The 20,612-nt window shown below is 36.0% G+C and overlaps 1 protein-coding gene across 4 annotated transcripts in view; it reads left to right on the plus strand.

Moving 5' to 3' along the window:
- Window positions 1–20,612, plus strand: part of abr (ABR activator of RhoGEF and GTPase) — a 179,358-nt gene that overhangs the window by 110,324 nt on the left and 48,422 nt on the right. For all 4 annotated transcript variants that reach the window (XM_079419321.1, XM_079419322.1, XM_079419323.1 and 1 more), the window contains 6 exons: window positions 1,624–1,746; window positions 1,948–2,023; window positions 2,773–2,877; window positions 8,398–8,472; window positions 14,662–14,759; window positions 14,854–14,985. In XM_079419321.1, coding sequence (XP_079275447.1) covers window positions 1,624–1,746; window positions 1,948–2,023; window positions 2,773–2,877; window positions 8,398–8,472; window positions 14,662–14,759; window positions 14,854–14,985 — 609 coding nt within the window. The remainder of the gene's footprint in view (window positions 1–1,623; window positions 1,747–1,947; window positions 2,024–2,772; window positions 2,878–8,397; window positions 8,473–14,661; window positions 14,760–14,853; window positions 14,986–20,612) is intronic.

Genomic DNA, 20,612 nt, shown 5'->3' on the forward strand with positions numbered 1-20,612 from the left:
TATATATATATATATGTATATGTGTGTGTGTATATGTATGTGTGTGTGTATGAAGAGTTCAGATGCAAAAGCCTCGAAGTGCTGTGTGAAATTTTCTTCTAAAATGAGCATTTTTCTTAGGCTCCTATGTTTATGTTCAGTTATTTCACTTTAAGGGCAATGAAAAGAACCTATTCATTGCCATTTTTTTTTTTTTTACTGAAGTTTTTATTTATTTATAAGTTTTTCTCACAGCGATACCGTGAAAGAACCATTATTGGTTAAACCATTAAAGAACCATTTTTTCTTAGTTTAAAGATAATCGAGCCTCGAGCCTTAGAAAGAACCTCTATCTACTACAAAGAACTATGAAGTTCTTAACTTAATTTTCAGTCTTTTTCAATCTCAATTCATACCAGACTCTGAAGTGTTGCTTTGTAGACCTCTGTTTGGAGTTAGGGAGAAAGTGGATTTTGTGGTTTGTTTACTGATGTTTGGCATTGCTGAAGCAGGTCACAGTTTACATTTAGACAGATCTTAGACCGCCCGCTTCCATTGTTCAGCCGAGGTCAGCACAGGACAGCGAGGCAGTGCCTCACACGCAGAGGAAAGGTGACACCCCAACTCTCAGCTTCGGTAACATGGGTGACTCATGTTAGCTGACATGGGTTTATGTTAGCTGACACTGAGAGAATCGAACGAGTTCCCCTCTGAGAGCACTCGCTCTTGGGATTGTCAGGGTGTCTCTTCTGGGAGTTCCTTCTGCTCAGAGCGATTACTGCACCACAGTCATGTAGCCCATTACATTGTGTCACTATATAATATAACATTGACACACACACACACACAATCGGACTGAGCAGTGGGGCTCTGGAGTCTTTAATTAGCTGTGGAGGCCTGATAACATCATTTCCAGTAAAGCTCATACACACAATGAGAAGAGGACAGCGTCGGCCCTAATGGAAACTCTCACAGACACACAAACAGTTGAATTAACTTCACAAACAAACATTTTGTACTGTTTCAAAATCATGGTTTTCACAAAAATATTAAGTAGCAAACCTGTTTTCAGCATCGATAATAATAAGCAATGTTTCTTCATCATCAAATCAAAGCATATTAGAATGATTTCTGAAGGATCATGTGACACTGAACACTGAAAATTCAGTGATTAAATTTTATTCAGAATTCTGAAATTAAATTTTAAAATTAATTAAAATAGAAAACAGTTTGATTGTTTTACGAACCTTGGTATGCCTAAGTGCGATGTATATCCTCCGTTTGTCACCCATGGCTTTTCCATTTTGGTCTAATTTTTGTTAAATAAATAATGACATGGTGTGATATGGAATAGAAACATTTTCAGACTTTTGGACACTACTGTACATTGGCATAGAGTCAGCTGGGGATTTCAGTTTGCAATTTTGCTCTCGGTTTCTTCATTAACTCTGTTCTGAGAGTAATAAAAGAGAATGAGAAGGAAAGAGAGGGCTAATGAGAGCAGGAAGTTTCTCTGATTGAAATGCAGATTACTGATTACAGTCATTTTGGCTGCTGTGTGTGTTAGTATGTGAGAAACACAAGCTGACAGATGTCTCAGGCATATTTAAAGCACTAATATCAGATTGGTTTGTGTGTGAACAGAAAGCACAGAAGGCTCAGACTCGTAATGTGGATCGTCTCAGGAAGAAGATGAACGAGCAGGAGTCGTGTCTGCTGTTACACTCCCCCACCATCCCATTCCGCATCCACAACAAACACGGCAAGGTACCGCATCGCACAAGCATCTGATTTACTATGCTATTCTGTGTGGGAGGCTAGTGTGATGATCTCTCACATATCTTGTTAGGTTGGATGTTACATGAAATATTTCCAGTTAAATGACGTGTTTCTGCTGTTTATAGCATTCCAGTAGAGGGAGCTATTGTTATTCTTGAGCTCACTTTCTCTCTCTTTCTCTCTCTCCAGAGCTACCTGTTCCTGCTGTCCTCAGATTATGAGAGGTCAGAATGGCGGGAGAGCATTCAGAAACTGCAGAAGAAAGGTTAGACACCTTGTTCTATTAAAACATCAGATTACTATTCCATATAATAACACATCATCATTACAAAATGACACTATCCATAATTCCTGAACTGGCCCCACTACCAAGGTCCACTAGCTATGGGGTCCACTAGGGGGCCTCAGCAAACTTAGCAAAAGGGCAGCCAGATGGTTTATTTATAATAGTTTTTAAAACGCTATATCAAAATGTAAATCCTAGTGTTATAGTAAGCTCTTACTATTAATTTATTTCCACCTGTTTTTTTTATATTTTATATTTTTCATTTTAGGACCTGCTCTTGCAGTCCTGCATATTTTTCACATTTTGCATAAACAAAATATTCATGAAAGTGAGCTTAAATTTATTGCATTGGACAGCAGTTATGATGGTTGGAGTCATGATGTTTCTTGAAAATGTCCTATTGTTCTGTGGACATCCTAAATGTTCAACACTGTGTATAGCAGTTTTATTTTAGTATTATTTCTAGTTTTTATTCATGTTGAAATATGTATTAAAATGAGTAAATTTGTAGATTTTAAACTATTTATTTATTTAGATTTAATTTATTTTTATTGCAGTTTTAATTCTGTTTTAGTTTTAAAGGTTTAGTTTTTAGGATTTTCATGTAATGTTTACCTTTTTTTGTTTCAGCTTTATATTTTAAAATGTTTTTAATAGTTTTAATTAGTGATGATAACCTTGATGTGTAGAGCTCACTGTGTGTCTGTGTGTGTTTTTGTGTGTTTCAGACCTGCAGGCCTGTGTGTTGAGTTCAGTAGAGCTACAAGTGTTGACTGGCTCCTGCTTCAAACTCCGAACTGTCCACAACATCCCCGTCACCAGCAACAAAGATGGTAAGAGACAAACAGCTCTCTGCTCTCTGATTCAGTGCTATTCCGCTATAGATGGAGGGATCAAATGCAAATGCTATCTGAATCTGAACTTACAGTAGAGGAGAGTAGGGTAAAATGTGTCCGTGATATAAATTTTCAGTTGTTCAGGAGAGTTAGTTACATTTAGGAGAACTTCAGTAAAAACAGTGCAGCTTATCCCTTGTTTCTTTCCCTTCTGTTTCCAGTTAAATTCCTTCAGCTACTCATCACAATAGCTTTTATTTGTACTGACCACCCCAGTTTTTTTGTTCCTCAATTTCTCTTTCCATCTCTTTCCATCACAGGGAAGTCCAAATGGGTTTTTCAGAAATCTAGGTTACAATCTGGTTTTACTCTACTGATAACCCGTGCCATGTAGAAGCTGCTTTTATTCACTTCTGGGCAAGGCAGCGTTTCAGGACTTGACTGTTTATTTTTGTGTGGACTCTGACATGTTTTGATTTGGACGACATTAAAGCCATCTGTCCATCACCTCCCACATGCAACCCCAGTCAGCAGAGCTGGAGTTGGTCACTATCAAAAGGGCAATACTCCCATAGTGCTGCTGCTGTACACATACTGCACACTTCTCCTGGTGAATTATGGGTGATTGGTGGTAGGTTCAGAAATATTATTGCATTTAGCCATAGCGCCATGTGCCATAAAATATTTACAGTGGTTTTCCTGATAAAATCACTGTAACATTCAACCTCAAGTCAAGTCAATTTTGTTTATAAAACGCTTTTCACAATACAGAAGCTTCTTTACAGAAAATCATGATGTTAATGTTTATAATAATGTTTTATTGTGTCACTCAAAAAATGAATATTTGCTAAAAAATTTACTTGCGCTCAGGCCATTCAAGATGAAGATGAGTTTGTTTGTTCATTGGAACAGATTTGGAGAAATTTAGCATTACATCACTTGCTCAGCAAAGGATCCTCTGCAGTGAATGGGTGCCGTCAGAATGAGAGTTCAAACAGCTGATAAAAACATCACAATAATCCACAAGTTATCTGTAGTCAATCAATTGACTTGTCTTGTAAAGCGAAAAACAATGTGTTTGTAAAAAATCCATCAAGAATTTTGTTTTCCAACAAGTCCTCTATCATTAGAATTGCTTTATCCAGTGAAAAAGTCTTATTGTTAGAATCAGTAGAGAAATATGCACCGATCAAGCACTGTTTACAAGCAAAAACAGTCCACAGTTCTACACACATGTCAGTGGATTTTGAAGTAAGAGGACAACAGGGGATGGACTTTTACACTGGAAGAAATGTTATAACGGATTATAGAATCATATATTGGCCAGAAGTAACAGTTTAATGTTAAAAATTAATGATGGATTTGTTTCTTACACACTACTGTTCATTTTTTACAAGATGTTGCCTGATGGCTGGAGTCATGTGGATTACTTGTGGATTATTGTGGTGTTTTTATCAGCTGTTCGGGCTCTCAATCTGACGGCACCCATTCACTGCAGAGGATCCTTTGCTGAGCAAGTGATGTAATGCTAAATTTCTCCAAATCTGTTCTGTGAAGTGACATTCAGCCAAGTATGGTGACCCATACTCGGAATTCGTGCTCTGCATTTAACCCATCCAACGTGCGCACACACACCGTGAACACACACCCGGAGCAGTGGGCAGCCATTTTATGCTGCAGCGCCCGGGGAGCAGTTGGGGGTTCGGTGCCTTGCTCAAGGGCACCTCAGTCGTGGTATTGAGGGTGGAGAGAGCGCTGGACATTCACTCCCCCCCCACCTACAATCCCTGCCGGCTAGGGACTCGAACCCGCAACCTTTGGATTACAAGTCCGACTCTCTAACCATTAGGCCACGACTTCCCCAATAAATAAATGATAAACAAACAGATTTTTCAACAATATAATAATCAAGCAGTTGAAATATGCTACACAGTATGTATACTGCTGAAGTGTCTTGTTGCTTTCAGTAAATAAATACATAATTTTTTTAATAATCGCACTAATCACACTAAAAATGTATTAATTATTTATTTTTGTTAGCATTATTCTGACCGAACTGCAGCTTAAATGAATACATCTGTAAATATATAACTGGATGTGAAATATTGATTTGAGAGGAGAATGCTGTACTCTAGAGAGCAGTGTAGTAAACATACTATAATTTTTTTATATATTATATTTATAGAAAAATATCAGTTTTTTTTGAGCATGTGTAAAGAGTGCTGTTGGCAGGCTGTATCCGGCCCAGGGGTCTTGAGTTTGACTTGTGGTTTAAGTAGTAGGTGTATTTACTGTATCTGTCTCTTGTAAGTGACACACATAGAAAGACCCCCTCTGATCATCCCCTGAACCCCACAACATCCCTCCTGCTACGAAATTTAAGATGCCGAGAATGAGGTGAAATGAGGAGCAGCTGGTGGAGGAATGTAACCCCTGCCACATACCCTCACATACATCCCCCATGAGCCCCATATACACACTCACAAACACCCTCTTTCCTCTGGACACTAGCAGTTTGAGCTGACAAATCATGGCTGTAAGGAGCGTTTGTCTTCATTATGACAGAAACAGTCTGACATTGAGAGCTCTCAGATGGAGGGGAACAGTAATTAAAAGATGGCCGCTGCTGTTTTGTGCTCATCGGTGAAGTGAGAGCGTTAAGGCCCCTTCACGTGACTCGCATCAGAGTTTAAGCATCAAGCACCGCTTTGACCTCCACATGAAAAGCATTGCAAATAGTGTTGTGGAAGGGTGATGTTGCAAGAAGAAGTGGAAATGTTTAAACATGTTTGAACTTACAACAGAAAAAAGTCCCAGCAATTGCTTTGATACATCAGAAAAAGAGCGGTTGAACGTGGGTTCACGAAACATTAGTGTTTCAAGGTGCTTGTGGTGAATTTAAATTAGTTTAGGAACTGAGGAACCAACAATAATATGAGGCTTTCAAGATCTCTTCATGTTTTAAACATTTCTTGTTGCTTTGTTCTCCATGTTTGGACAAAATTAAGAATTTTAAGAACTGAATCTTTTAATTCATTAGCTGAAATAGCTAAACCACATATGAAGCTGGAATTTATTGCATTATGGTTCAGTGGCTAATGATATTTTTGTCTAAAACCTATGAAACTTTCAAACTTCAAGCAAAGATTAGTCAATCTGTCAAAGTTTGTCTTGACAAACTTTATTTTAATTTCTTAAACGTAATTTCTTCAAATTTCAATTCACTTTAATTGAATAATTTTATAAAAAATATTTAAAATTTGAATACTAATTCCACAACCTGCTTTCTACCTCAGTAAAATTAGATTCAAATTCAAGAATTGACTTGCAATTTAAAATTAAATTCATATTCAGGATTTTAAGTTTAAATTCAAGAACTGAAATTCAAATTCAACAATTGATTCGAAATTTAAAAGCCTTATATAAATTCAACTCGGAATGGCATACATCCTACTTGTACTCTTAAAAGACATCATCAAAAATGTGCATAGCATATCACTTTATTGACTTAAATGCATTGAGCAGCATTGAATCACATAAAGGTGGCAGTTTATTCAAAGTGCTTCGGGACTGTGCGATGAGATGACATTTAATTCTAACTTTTGGACTGGATTATGATCACATGTCCACCAACACGCACAGGTCTGTGATTGGTTTATCTCTCACGTGTTGTTCTGATGAGGCAGTGTAGGTTCAAAGAGCGTCTCGGCTAGTTTACTTCCTGCTAAATAAACGCAGAGAAAGGGAGACTGCAGCCTGAGCACTGCCACCCACTGCTTCTAATATTGATACAATAAGCCACTCTGTGTGTGCGTGAGGATCGGTCAAGGCCACCCTGAAGTCATGCCTGGTTCTGTGGGCCCAGAGACCCCTCACATGCAGCAGGTTTCCTCTCAGGACAAGATCCTTTAAGTCCAGAAGAATCCTCTTGTTCTCTAGGGCTTACCTTAAATGTTGTTCTCATGAATCATGTTTTTTTAACCCACTTCACATGACGTTTAACTTTTTCGATGTGGTTATCCAAACTCATGGTTTTAGTTAAGGCAGCTGTAGACTTTCAGTTATGTGACACTGTTTTGATTTGCTCTGACATCTGCATTCTTTCTACCAGCACTAATTTACAGAGTTCTTCATCAGTGCATCCTGAGCAGACCAGCCCAAATCAGGGGGTTGTGACACATTTTTTATCTGATCTGTATGTAATAGATCTTGCAACTTGAGCAAAACTTGACATTTATAAAGTTTCCGATCAGCACTGACCTTTGAATTTTTTTTGTTTTGTTTTTTTTTTGTTTTTTTTTTCAAATTCTTAGTCAGCCTGACTTTACTATTACTACTTTACATTACTAACCGACTGATTTGGCTTTTTCAGTATTGAGACCAAAGCTGCTATATAGACACTGACAAAATATTTTGGACATAAAATGCTTGGAACTTATTTTGTGTACAGTACATTGTATATAAATTATGTTTATGTATATATATATATATATATACTTTGTATATAAGTATGCTACATTTGTACACTTCTTTACAAAGCTATAAAATATATTACAAATAAATCTGTTAATAATAATAATATATAATATACTACTACTAATACTTTAATACTTATGAAAATAATACTAATAATTATGTAACAATAATAAGCATGATGAAAACTCACTTTATCATTTTTTTTTTGTAATTTATTTACTTTTTATTATATATATATTTATTACTTATATTCATTATCATTATCCTCATGGCAACTAACTAAATAAATACATTTTATATTTATTTCCAATGTACCCAATGAATTGTCCAATATACATATAAACTACTAAATTAAAAAAAAAAAATGTATATAAACTTCCTGTCCTCACTTCCTGTCTATTTGGTTGTTGGATGACTTGTAGATGATTTTAACCATTGCTAATTTCAGCATGGACGTCGGGCTCTGTTGTCTGTTTATAACCACATTCTAATCGCAGCGTCTTATTTCATGTTGTAGAAGGAAATTTGAGTAGTGTGATGAGCATCAAGTCCTGTAATGGATCTGTACAATCCAAACACATACCACAACACTCAGATAGCCTGATATTTATCACCAGTCCAGCACAGAAATGGACCACACAAACAGGAGATATTCTTTAAGAATAGCACTGTTCACATTACACCAGGAATGCATTCACCAGCTGATAAGGACAGAGAGAGAAACAGTGGTGACTGGATACTAGTGCAGGTGTCTTCTTTCCCTCTTCCATTCACACACTTTTCAAAGAGCCTTGAACCCACTCTTGGGTGGTCTGGGCCATTTCTGCCATTTTATTTTTAGTAGTAGGCCTATGTATGTTTTAGCAACATGTGGGTGACTAGACACTTGCTTTTGTGTCCTTTAACAGATAACATCTGTCACTAAAAGGCAGGAAAATGGAGGACTGTGGGTAGATTAAAGAGGGAGATGCTGAAAGAACTTCATAAATTCATCTCCCTCTCACACACACACAATTACTGAATGTTTCTTGTCTCTTCCAGATGAGGAATCTCCTGGTCTGTACGGCTTCCTGCATGTGATCGTCCATAAAGCCATGGGCTTCAAAGAATCTGCCAGTAAGTCAAAGTGTCTTGTCTGTTTCACTTTTTTATAGAATATAAAAATATTGAAAACACAATTATCCTGCATAATAAAGGATAATGTAAACAATTCATTTGTATAAATCAGCATTTCTCAATGTGTGGTCTGTGGCCCACTAAGTATTGCAAGGGAGCTGCAGCCCACACCTTGGGAAATGTTGATCTATACAGATGTATTGTTTTATTATGCCGAGCACAAGTAATTGACCTCATATGTTGGGAGGAAAGGAAGAAGGAGGAAGGTTGTTACTAAAAAAAATACACATTTTTCCCAAGTGTTCACCTTAGATGAACTCTCCATCAGTTAGCTGTAGACACTATTGCATATTACCGTAGCAAGTGTGCTTGGAGTAAGTTACTGTGATTGTGTAGGAGAGCGATTAGATGGGAAAAAAACTATATGAATGAAGTCACAAACCTCCCTACAGACTTCTTTAGAATTTAACATGTATGCCCCTCACTGAATGCAGATTTCTGAATGAATTATGGGTACAACATTCACCAAAATGAGCAGTTTACAACAGAACATACTAGGGGAAGTGCCATTCCACATTTCAGTAGAATTCAATTCGGTCCTGGAATTAAATTAATGTGAAAAATATTTCTGAAAATTGCACTCGGCCTTTCATTTCTGGAATGATGAATGTAAGTGAATATACTGTATATATACTGTATACTGTGCAAGGTATTTAATTCAGAACATAGCATTTTCTTTCTACGTTTTTCCTGTTTTCCACAGAAATGCATTTCATTATGCTAACAGTGTCATGATGCCTTTAAATCAAGCCAACAAAAGCCTCTGCAAAGAATGAAATAAGTGCATTGTGGGAGTTGCACATCATTCATGCTCATAGAAACTCCTGTTACTTAAGTTCCTTTTTAGTGTAGATGAAAGTGGCAGAGATGAATCGGTATCTGGAAATTGTCTCCCATTTCAAATCCACTTGGCTCCATCACACAGGACAAAATATGAAATGTATTCAGTGTTTAAAAAAAACTGTAACAAGTACGTCAGCAGTACTGTGGTCACCATGGCTGCCGGGTCATAACTGTATCATTTGTTAGAGCTTGTCCTGTGGGGGCTTCACTCATGAATATTTGCATATATATTTGCACATTATGAGGTCAGGGCTTGAATGAAATCACGTTTATGTACAGTATGCTAATGTGAATTTGCATAATGGGCACATGTGGCCAGCAGACTCTAGATCAGCTCAACTCTGATAACAATGAGACGTCTGTTTTAAAGCCCTAATAAATCTCAAAATATAGTTCCTCAAGAATGATTCAAAAGAGCCATTGTGTAAGACAGTTTTGTGGGTTTTTTGAATGCTTGTTTTCTTGGTTCATTTTTTGAGTTTGGCTTGTCTGAAGTCGTTTGTCATGGAGTTTGTGGTGTTGTGGTCGTCTTGAATGTGACAGTGAGAGCAAACATGTGTTCTGCATATGGATATGCAGGTGTTTGAATATCTTTTTATATTGGGATGTACTTGCTCCGTCTCAGCCACTGATTGAATCCTCCTCTCCAAGTCTTATTAAAGGCCTTGAACCACTCTGACAGGAAATGCATCAAAATTCTCGCTCTGGGCCATTAATGAAAACTGGGTCGTTGACATTGGCTTCCTGATAAAAAGAGTTTGAGAGAGAAAATACTGACCCAGAATACGAACCACAACTTTTGACACTTGCAGTAAATGATTTATCTTTACCTTTCTGTTAGTTTACCTTTCTGCTAATTTAATCCTTTTGTTTTCATAGAGTTCTCATCTTATCAGTTGCATATGGCTAGTTCATGCAGCAGCAGATTTATCAGTCTTCTCAATAAACAATAATTTGGCAATATTTTTGCACATTTTTGGTGCATATTTAGTAAAATGTGTTCATTTCAGCAATTCATTCAGATTCTCATTTGCTATCATTAAATTGGATTATATAACAGCATTATATTGACCACATTGCTCTCTAGATATCAGTATTGGCCTCTAACATACACTACCATATTAACATACCAAAATATTAGGGAGGGAAAGTTAACCCAAAAATGAAAATTTTGTCATCAATTTCTTTAATTAGCTGTTTGCTAATAATAATTAAAAAAAAAAATCTTGAGTAGCAAATCAGCATATTAGATTGATTTCTGATCATATGACACTGAAGACTGGAGTAATGGATTTAAAAAAATTCAGCTTTGCATCACAGTACGAATTTACGTTTTAAAATATATTAAAATAGAAAGGAGTTCTTTTCAATTGTAAAAATATTCCACAATATTACCATTTTTATTGTGTTTTTGATCAAATAAATGCTGCCTTGGTGAGCATAAGACTTTTTGTCTGTACATAATAATCACAGTAAACATAAATGTAAATATCACAGCATAGCACTGTCCCTGCATATTCCTATATGAATGTTCTTCATGTGTAAAAGAAACTCATCTGCACGTCTATAGTATATGTGTGTGAATGAACTGGTTGCCATATGGCTCTCATCACCATTTCATTTCATCTGGGAACATCAACCCGAGGATGCGGTTCCTCCCCCAGATGACGACACTTCCTATCCGCCAACGTGTGGGGCAACCATAAACATTTGGGTCAAATTTAAAACCCCAAACAATTACACTTTTTGTATAATACAGAGCCATCATTGGTTATTGTCTTTCTACAAATGCACCAGTGTGCCAAACCTCTTAGTTTATGTCTTTGAGGTTATTTATTCATCACTTTTTTATATAATGGCACCTCTTCTCACTGAGCTTTTTACTACACAAACCTTTCATGTCAAGTCAAAAGCATGGCTGAAGTAATGACTGTGCACTATATCAGTCTTTAAGAGCCCACTAAAGGTCTTCTCTTGCGTCTTAACCCTTTTAAAAACACGTTTCCACGGAAGCACTACTCTCACCGAGAGACGATTTACACCATCTGCAAACCTGAGCACCTTCCCTAGCTGTCCTAGTCCACTCTCTGTCCTGATTCATGCAGGATGTTTTTATAAATACATTTCCTGTTCCCTGAAGAACTAGGTTTCTGTGCCTGGTGCTGCTAAAATCTAAAGCCTCCTCTGACCATATGGAGAGATATAGCTGCCCTTATTTCATGTTTTTAGTATTGAGAGCAAGGCCAGTAGGGCTGCAGGAAATGGGGCGTTTGTGGAGAAATCCTGACTGAGATGTTTGACAGGATGGGTTTGGGTAAAGGTCTTTTCATTTAAGAATTCATTCATTATTTAAGAATGGATACATTTTTTTTATTTAGCTGATGCTGAATGCATAATTTATGCTTCATATTTATTTTGGTTTACATTTGTGCTGCCCCAAACAGTGATAGCTAAATGTTGTGTTTATTTCTCGAGTTTTAGTGTATTTTCATCAGTTATAAATGCATACAAACTAAAAAGTATGGTCAGCAATTATAGTTAAAGAGGAAGTTCAGCCAAAATGAAAATTAATTATCCTTTATCCACCCACATGTAATTTTAAACCTAACTAACTTTCTTTTTTTTCTGCAAAACACAGATATTTTGAGGAAGGGTGGTTATTAAACAGATAGTTTGAGGAATGGTGGTAATTAAACAGTTTGGCATCCATTGTATGAACCACAACAACCCTGAGATATTTCTCAAAATATATTTTTATGTTCCAGAAAACAAAAAGACACACAGTGAAAGTAAGTAACACAACGTGAATAGTTCCTTAAAACTTAATTTGGACAAATAGCTTGGTGTAAAAGAAGTGCATTTAAAGGGTTAGTTCGCCCAAAAATGAAAATTCTGTCATTAATTACTCACCCTCATATAATTCTAAACCTGTAAGACCTTTGTTCATTTTTGGAACACAAATTAAGGTATTTTGGATGAAATCTGAGAGATTTCAGATACTACATAGACCGCAATTACAGTTGAAGCACTGATGTCACATGGATTGTTTTAACGATTTCCTTACTACCTTTCTGGCCCTTGAACGTGTCAGTTGCGTTCCTGTCAGAAAGCAAGAATTCCTGTCAGAAAGAATATATTTCATCAAAAATATCTTAAGTTGTGTTCCGAAGATAAACAAGTTTACAGGTGTGAAACGAGTAATTAATTACATTTCATTTTTGGGTGAACTAACCCTTTAACTGTACTGAATGTGCGCTTGTACTGTGTACTTTAATTCTTAAAAGTATGTTTAAAAAAAAAAAATCAACTGTACCCACAGATAAGATAAGATAATAATAATAATGAAAGGAAAGGCCACTTACTGAAAGTATATTTTAAAGGAGTACATTTAATTTTTTCATCATCTATTGTCATTTTATTTTATATTTTATATTTAGAGTCAATATGCTTAAAAAGTGTACTACTTTTTCACAAGGGGCAGTTTGCGTCCACCAAGAGTGTGTTTTAACTCAATTGCCCCCAAATCGAAAAGCTGGCCTCAGAGAAAATCCAGAAATTCCCACTGGTGACATTGTGGTGTCATTTCATTAATATGATCATTTTGGCATGAGCTGAAGACGTGTGTGCTGTCACAGCTGGTGTGTATGTGTGCAAATACAGCTTCATTAAAAAGCAACACACCCACCCCACATTTAGTAACATACACATTACACACCACACTATCAATTACCAGTGGTCTGATTGACTGCACACTCGTGTTAAAGCCACGCTCACAAGCTCCACAGTGTGTTTTGAAGCCGACCGCTCTTGTGTGACACCACCTCCATACTAACTGAACATCGCCTCATTTCTCTCCTGTCTCAACAATACACCCCACGCATTGCAGAGGTCATGGCGTGCTGTAATCCATCAAACTGTCAGTTGGCCACACAAACTATAGCAATGTGATAAAGTTAATTTGCTATTAGAGAAGTGTGTGAGCACATGAGGCATGTTGCTGTAAGACACATAGACAGATAGATAAGACAAGTGCTCTGTTCATTGGTGAATGTCCCACCAACTTTGTGCGCCTGTTCCTTTGTGTGTGTGTGTGTGTGTGTGTGTGTAAGAATCCTGACCATTATATTGTGTTTTGGTATTGACACAAATGGATGTATTTGAAAACAGATAATAGACCAGCAGGGTGAAAACAAATTATTTAAGGTTTTAAATGCTGACACCATGTCTACACAGTGAACCATGCAGTGTTAGAGCTAAACTTATATGCCTTGATTAATTAACACAAAGAAATTAATCATACTGAGGCTACAATTTTCTTGAACTGCACTAAGTTAAATTGCTAAATTAATATAAACACATTTATTAAAGCAATAAACCCTGAGAGGCTTTACAATAATTGGTATGGAGTGCTCTTCATATTTTTAAATTCCTAAAACCCCCTTAACAGTGGCAAAATATGTAGTGTATGGATTTGTATGGCTTACTGCCTTTAGCCACAGCAATTTACTGTAATTAAAGGTACAGTAACATTGTTTTTATTTGCATTTTTTCTTTGTCAAAAGACAATAAAATAATAATTTTGTGAAATATTATTACAAATTAAAATAGCTGTTTTCAAATGTAAAAATATTAAAAATGTATTTTTTCCTGTGATAACAAAGCTTTGTTTTCAGCATCATTACTGCAGTCCTTCAGAAATCATATTAATATGCTGATTCGGTGCTCAAGGAACATTTCTTATCAATGTTGAAAATGTTAGATGAAAGCTGATACTACTTTTTTTTCAGGATTATTGGAATTATTGGATTATTAAAAAAAAACAGCATTCATTTGAAATAGTAATCTTTTGTAACGATATAAATGTCTTTACAGTCTCTTTTGATCAGTTTAATGCATTCTTGCTGAATAAAACTATTATTTAAAAAATTCTGACCCCAGATTTTAGAACGATGTGTATAACTTACATTTTTTTGTAGTAGTAGTACTGATATTAATATAAAATATAAATAACATTAAATACAAATATTAATATAACATTATCTGTTACCAATTATCAATGTCAATGTCTGATTTTTAAATAAAAAAATAAAATAAAATAAAATGGAATAGAATAAATAATTTTGCTTCCAAGCAATAGAGATCTGTAGGTTATTTATTGGTGTGAAACATCAAAGCAATTTAGCACATTTATATGAAATTCAATTTTTATGGTTTTGAAGGTGTGTGTATTACCTGTTTTATAAATGTATTTTTTTTCATGAGGTCATTATTGTGTGTTCTGTATAGATCTGTACTGTACGCTGGAGGTGGACTCTTTTGGTTACTTCGTCAGTAAGGCCAAAACACGAATGTTCAGAGACACAACAGAACCACAGTGGAATGAGGTCAGCTTTTTAAAAGTGTAACATTATAATAAAGAAAAGTCACCTGACAAATCACCATCATGCATCTGTCATTAATTCATTTGTCCTCTTATAGGAGTTTGAAATAGAGCTGGAGGGCTCCCAGTGTCTGCGGATCCTGTGCTACGAGAAGTGTTACGACAAATCAAAGCTCAATAAGGACGATAATGAGATTGTGGACAAGATCATGGGAAAGGGACAAGTACAGGTAGGACAAAGAGACAAGCACATTGCTAAACCACAATATGTGTACAAACAGCAAACACTCGGATCTGTGACCACACTGGGTTTAGACCACAAAAGATCAGACTTAATTTGTAATGGTTTCCTGATGAGAGTCATTTTATTGTTGTCTGGTTTAAGCATGTGCTCTGCAGATGGTGTGTTGTGGTGCTATATTTTTGACATGGGCTGCTTTAATGCCTGAGAACCAATGGTTTACATTTCTTTCACTACACATACGTGGGAAATGCCCCAGTTAAACTGAAGTTAAGAGCGTATGTATTGAGATCAGTGTGTTTGCGGTATGTAGCTGACGTTAGAAACGGTTATCAGCACAAGCCCAAAAATTGTGATAAATCTTTCATTGGTATTCATTGTTGCAGCAACCAGTTAGCCGTTAATGCTGTCGTTATCATGTCATTTTGTCTTGTTTTGCTAAGCTTTACACTTAAACCTCAGTCAAATTTGTTCTTAAAGTATTGCATTCGTTTTCCTTCCTTTAAATCTAGGGCAGCTTATGGGGGCTAAAAATGAGGTGGATTTAATTGCACTGGAGGTTTATTTCTGTTTTATGTTCATGTTATTCTCTTGGGATCATAGCCAGAGGTGAATTAACAGCACAAGAGATAATTCTCTGTTTTCACGGAGAATGTGTTGTGTGTGTGTCATGTACACGTTAACACAACGAGCTAAAAGCGTGCACGCAGCACTGCTTCTAAACACAAAGAGGGACTCATAGTGATGGTCTTTTGGGAATAGAGATGTCTCAGAGATGCTTTATGCCAATGAGGGTTCAAACAAACCAAACAAGCCTTTAGGAAACGAGTCGATTTTAGTTTGAAAATTATGTGTTGCAGTACATTACTTTTAAAAGTTGTTACAATATTGCATTATTCAGCATAAAAGTATTTAATTATGCTACATCAGTACTTTTTTGTGTAAAGTAATGTGTTAAAAATCTTTTCCTGGCCACAATGTTATAGAGACACACTGTCTTTTGCACTATACTTGGCATTTTACTATTGATTGATTGATTTATTTTGCATAAAGAACAAACCCCCACCTTGTAGTCGATTCAAAATATTTAATTGGATATTTCAATCACACTGCTGATTGCCTGCATAACCATACGAAATCCTAACCCCTAGGACTACACCATAACCTTACCTTAGATAGTGTTGGTAGCATAGCTTTACAGATAGAATTACTGTTTGTTGCAATTTGATACATCAATGATATTTCTGAATCCATGAAGTTTAATTGACAGCTGACTGCTTGATTCAGTTTACCAATTGAATTGATTTGCAGATTGGGGCATGCAACATATTTTGCATGCAATGACATATAGGCTTTTACTGAAAAAGGTGCAGAAACAACAGTTTTTTTTCTGTTGCTTGCTATAAATTCCACTAATATACAAGGATTTATTTTTGTTTGTCTGTAGTGTAAAAGGCCATTCACACATAATGCATTTTTGGATTAAAAAAAACTGATGCATGACAGTGGAATACTAAAAAATATCCTTGGACTTTTTTTTAACAAAGAAGACACTGCAAAAATTGCAACATGAACAAAACATGTAAAGAGGTCTAGCTAGTGCATGTTTGCACATATAACAATAGAAAAGCGCCGCAGTAGAATACAAAAAAACACACATTGTGTGAACCCCTAACTGGCTACAAGGCTAAATAAATAACAAAAGTATTTAATTATTTGACAAATCTGATTGTGTGGTAAGGATTAATGTAAGGATTGTGTGGTAAGGAGTAATGTAATTCTATATTCCATTACTTGAAAAATTTAGTCTGATTATGTATATTGAATCTGATTATTTACAATTAATTTAGAGAATTTCAAATATATTACCAAGTTAAGAAAGGTGTTTCTTAAAATTGTAGACCAGTATGTTGGAGCACATGAGCTTTTGCAGAAAGTTTCACAGTGTTTCACTGTATGTGTGTTCGTTGAGGGAAGTAGCACAATCTGCCAAACAAGCATCTTATGTTCCCTCGTAATAGAAACCAAGTCTTCAAAGTGAGAAGGGCACAGCTGCTCTTATAGAGGTGCACTTCACACTCACCCTTTAGTATGTGTGACCTATGGCCTGTTTAACTCTCTCCTATGGTGTAAAGTATATTTTAAGAGATATTTGGTTGCTTGGCCTTCTAGTTAATACATTCCTTCCTGGACAGGAAGACAAGCCGCTTCTGAAACTAAAGTCACTTCTTTCTGTGCATGTGAGAGGCCTTGTCCTTGTTTAAGTGAGTTTAAAGAGGGTGTTTAAATCGGTGTGAAAAGAGACTTTGTGCAGCGTACAGGTCGATACTGAAGCGGATTTAGATTAATTTGAGGGTCTTAATACAGGTTATTACTGAGACATTCCATCAAACCTTTAGGTCTATAATAAATATGCTTGATTCAGTGTGTGACCTTGAAACTTTCTGAATTCAGTTTGTTTGATTAGTTGGGTTTGTCTAAGTGCAGGACTTCTTTTTAAGGATCGAACACCAGGAGCAGCACATTTTTAAAACACTTGACATGAATGTAGCTGTATATATAATGATGGCACATGCACACACAGTACAGTATGAGAGGGGTAATGAGTGTGGAGTAGGCAGCTGTATTCTGGGAAAGATTCACAACACTCAGAGAGAATGAGATACTTTGATGACTTCATCAGGTTTAATTAAAGTCATACTGCACCTGTCCGCTGGCCTTCTCTAAACCTCATCACAGCCCTCTAATGTGATAATGGCTGTGCTCTCAAACAGCTGCTATAGAGAAATATGAGGATGTAATCATGTATGGAAAGGTGTAGTAGTGAAATATACCACAATTTTGCTAGATTTGTTGCGTTTTCACTCACTAACTAGAAAGTATACCGTTAAGCAACTGTAAGTATGATGTCACCATGGCTTCTTGACGTACATACCATGCTGGTAGCAAGTGGTTTTTACATATGCTATGATAATTTTAGTGTAAGTACTACTTAGTGTAAGTACTATGGTACATGCATAAAGTAATCGATCAGTATTATGGTTATTTACATGCATGGTTTAGGTACATCATCTGACTTCCAGTTGGAAAAATGACGATGAAGTAATCAAATTATATATGGCAAATCTGAATTTTCAGCAGCCATTACTCCTTTGTTCAGTGTTGCAAGATCCATCAGAAATCATTCTAATATGCTGATTGGATGCTTAAGAAGCATTTATTATTGTTGTTGTTGTTATATTATAATTATTATTATCATATCAGGATTCTTTGACAAGAAAGGTTAAAATGAACAGCATTTATTTTAAAATGTTCACTTTTGATCAATTTAATGCACATTATTTGTTTTAATACAGTTTTATTCTAATGTTAGGTACGTACAGTAAGCATCACTAGCATGACATTTACAACAGCAAATAGAAAACAATTAATCTTTCACATCTTCATAAATTATAGTAAATAAATATTTGACCCAGTATTGCTGTCTGATTTGATTTGTGAAACTAAGACATAAACATGATTATTTAATATATTATTCTGCAAAAAGCTTGCCAAAAGGAATGCAAAGAAAGGTAGAATTACAGAGAACTAAATCATTGTCATGTGTTTAGGATAATATTAAATGCATGCCAGATACTGTGTTACATTATAGCCTACTGACTTTACTTGCCTGTGATCAGTGGTATTGAGGGCAAGGTCAACATCTGGACCATCTTATGCTCTAAAACACACAATCCTCCAAACTAATCAGTCTCTGTCATTTCGATTATGTAATGCTGTGATTGTGTTGCCGTCATGACTATCTGAGCCTGATCTTCTGTTTAAATCTTTCCCTCTGAGCGTCTGTTTTCTTAAGTTCTCTGGTTGAGGTGGACGGAGCCAAAATGTTTCCCTTCCCTCCCTAGAGAGATCCTGATTTATTTTACAACTTTCTGGCTCCTACATGTAAAAATCCTTAAATGGTCACATTGTAGCAACTCCCTTCTGCTTTTAATGGACCCTGTTACTACAGTCGTGTTTTATAGGGAGATGGGAAAACTTCTATACATCTATTCACATCCACAAAATAACATGATCATGATTCATGTCACTCTATGGGAGAAATAAGCCAAAGTCTTTTAATGAAGTGGGTCAAATACGGTATAGTATGTGTTGTTGGTAAGATGATGATCACAGTCACTAAATCTTCATCTGCATTCCTCACCAAATTACTAAAAAAAATTTGTAATTTTTCTGCCCACACTGAAACCACAATACTGTGAAAATCAACAAAATAATAGCCAATCAGAACAAACTGTGCATCACAGCTCAATGAATGGCTTTGTTGCCGTCACAGTAAACTCTGCCTGGTTAAGACATAGTGTTACTAAAAGCCCCAGGATCATCCTGATTGAGTCAGAAGTGGGTGTGATCCATTAATATCACTCAGGCCTTTTATTTCAGCATATCTGCTTGGCTTGGGACCACTGGAAGTTGATCTTTGACCTGGGGGTTTCATCTGTTATTGTCCATTAAAGAGCTTTTAAGTGCTGTTCCCCTTTTGTAGAGAGTGACCCGGACAGTTCTTCTGATGGAAAACGAATCAATATCTGTGACTGTGTCAAATCAAATACAAACACTCACAGATCCTGTCAAATTAAGCTTTAGGGAGCTTGATTGAAAAGACATGTGGTTTAAAGTGATTAACATTTACTTTCCATTAATAAGGTGTAAAATATCTATTTTCATTTTGTCAAATTAAATTTATCTAACATATTTAATAGTTCTCTGGAGAAGAAGAAAAACTAACTTTGTGCTTTTAATGCTTTATAAAAAGTTATTGGATTTTGTAATGTACCAATTTGTACGCTATTCCAAAGTACCAGTATGAAAAACTAGTGAAAACAAGTTCATCATCTAACTTTCTAAACACTTTCATCATACCAAACACAGTGACCTGAGAGTGTTACATCGATGTAGATAGCAATATGATGTTTTGCTTTTCTCTGTAGTGGCTTGTTATATAATGCCACAGACGACAACCACAGCATTTGACAGGCTGGAAGTGTGTACGATTGCTTTCATGCTTTACTCCTCTCCTCACCAGCCTCGTTCTCTTCTCCCTCGGGGAGTCCTCTTTCTCTTCATGCCTTGCTTTTGCTTTATCTCTCCCCCTTTAGTCAGTATCTTATGGTCTTTTCATGTGTTTTCAGCTCTTCGGCTGTGAAGTGCTGTGTTGAATGTCCTTGTGGAAACAGTTATAATGATCTCTCTGGGTGGGGTTTTATCCCCCTCTACTCTCTGTAAGGCAACTAATGCTATGCTTTGTCAACACAATGCTCTCTTTCATACATATATGGTTTAAAGCGAGCCATATCTTACAATATATTAGCATTTTATTATTCCCTGACATTCAACTTTTCTAATCAATATTTTAAACACTTGTGCTGCTTAATATTTTTGTGGAAACTGGTCATTTTCATTGAGTCTGGGATGAACAGGAAGTTCAAAAGAACAGCATTTGTTTGAAATATAAGTCTTTTGCTGCATTATACATGGCTTTACTGCCAAGTTTGATCAATTTAATGTTAATTATTTAAAAAAAAAATTTAATTCTTAGTTGCCACAATTTTTTGA

The sequence above is a fragment of the Barbus barbus genome (genome assembly GCF_936440315.1).
Source record: "Barbus barbus genome assembly, chromosome: 6".
Lineage (NCBI taxonomy): Eukaryota > Metazoa > Chordata > Actinopteri > Cypriniformes > Cyprinidae > Barbus > Barbus barbus.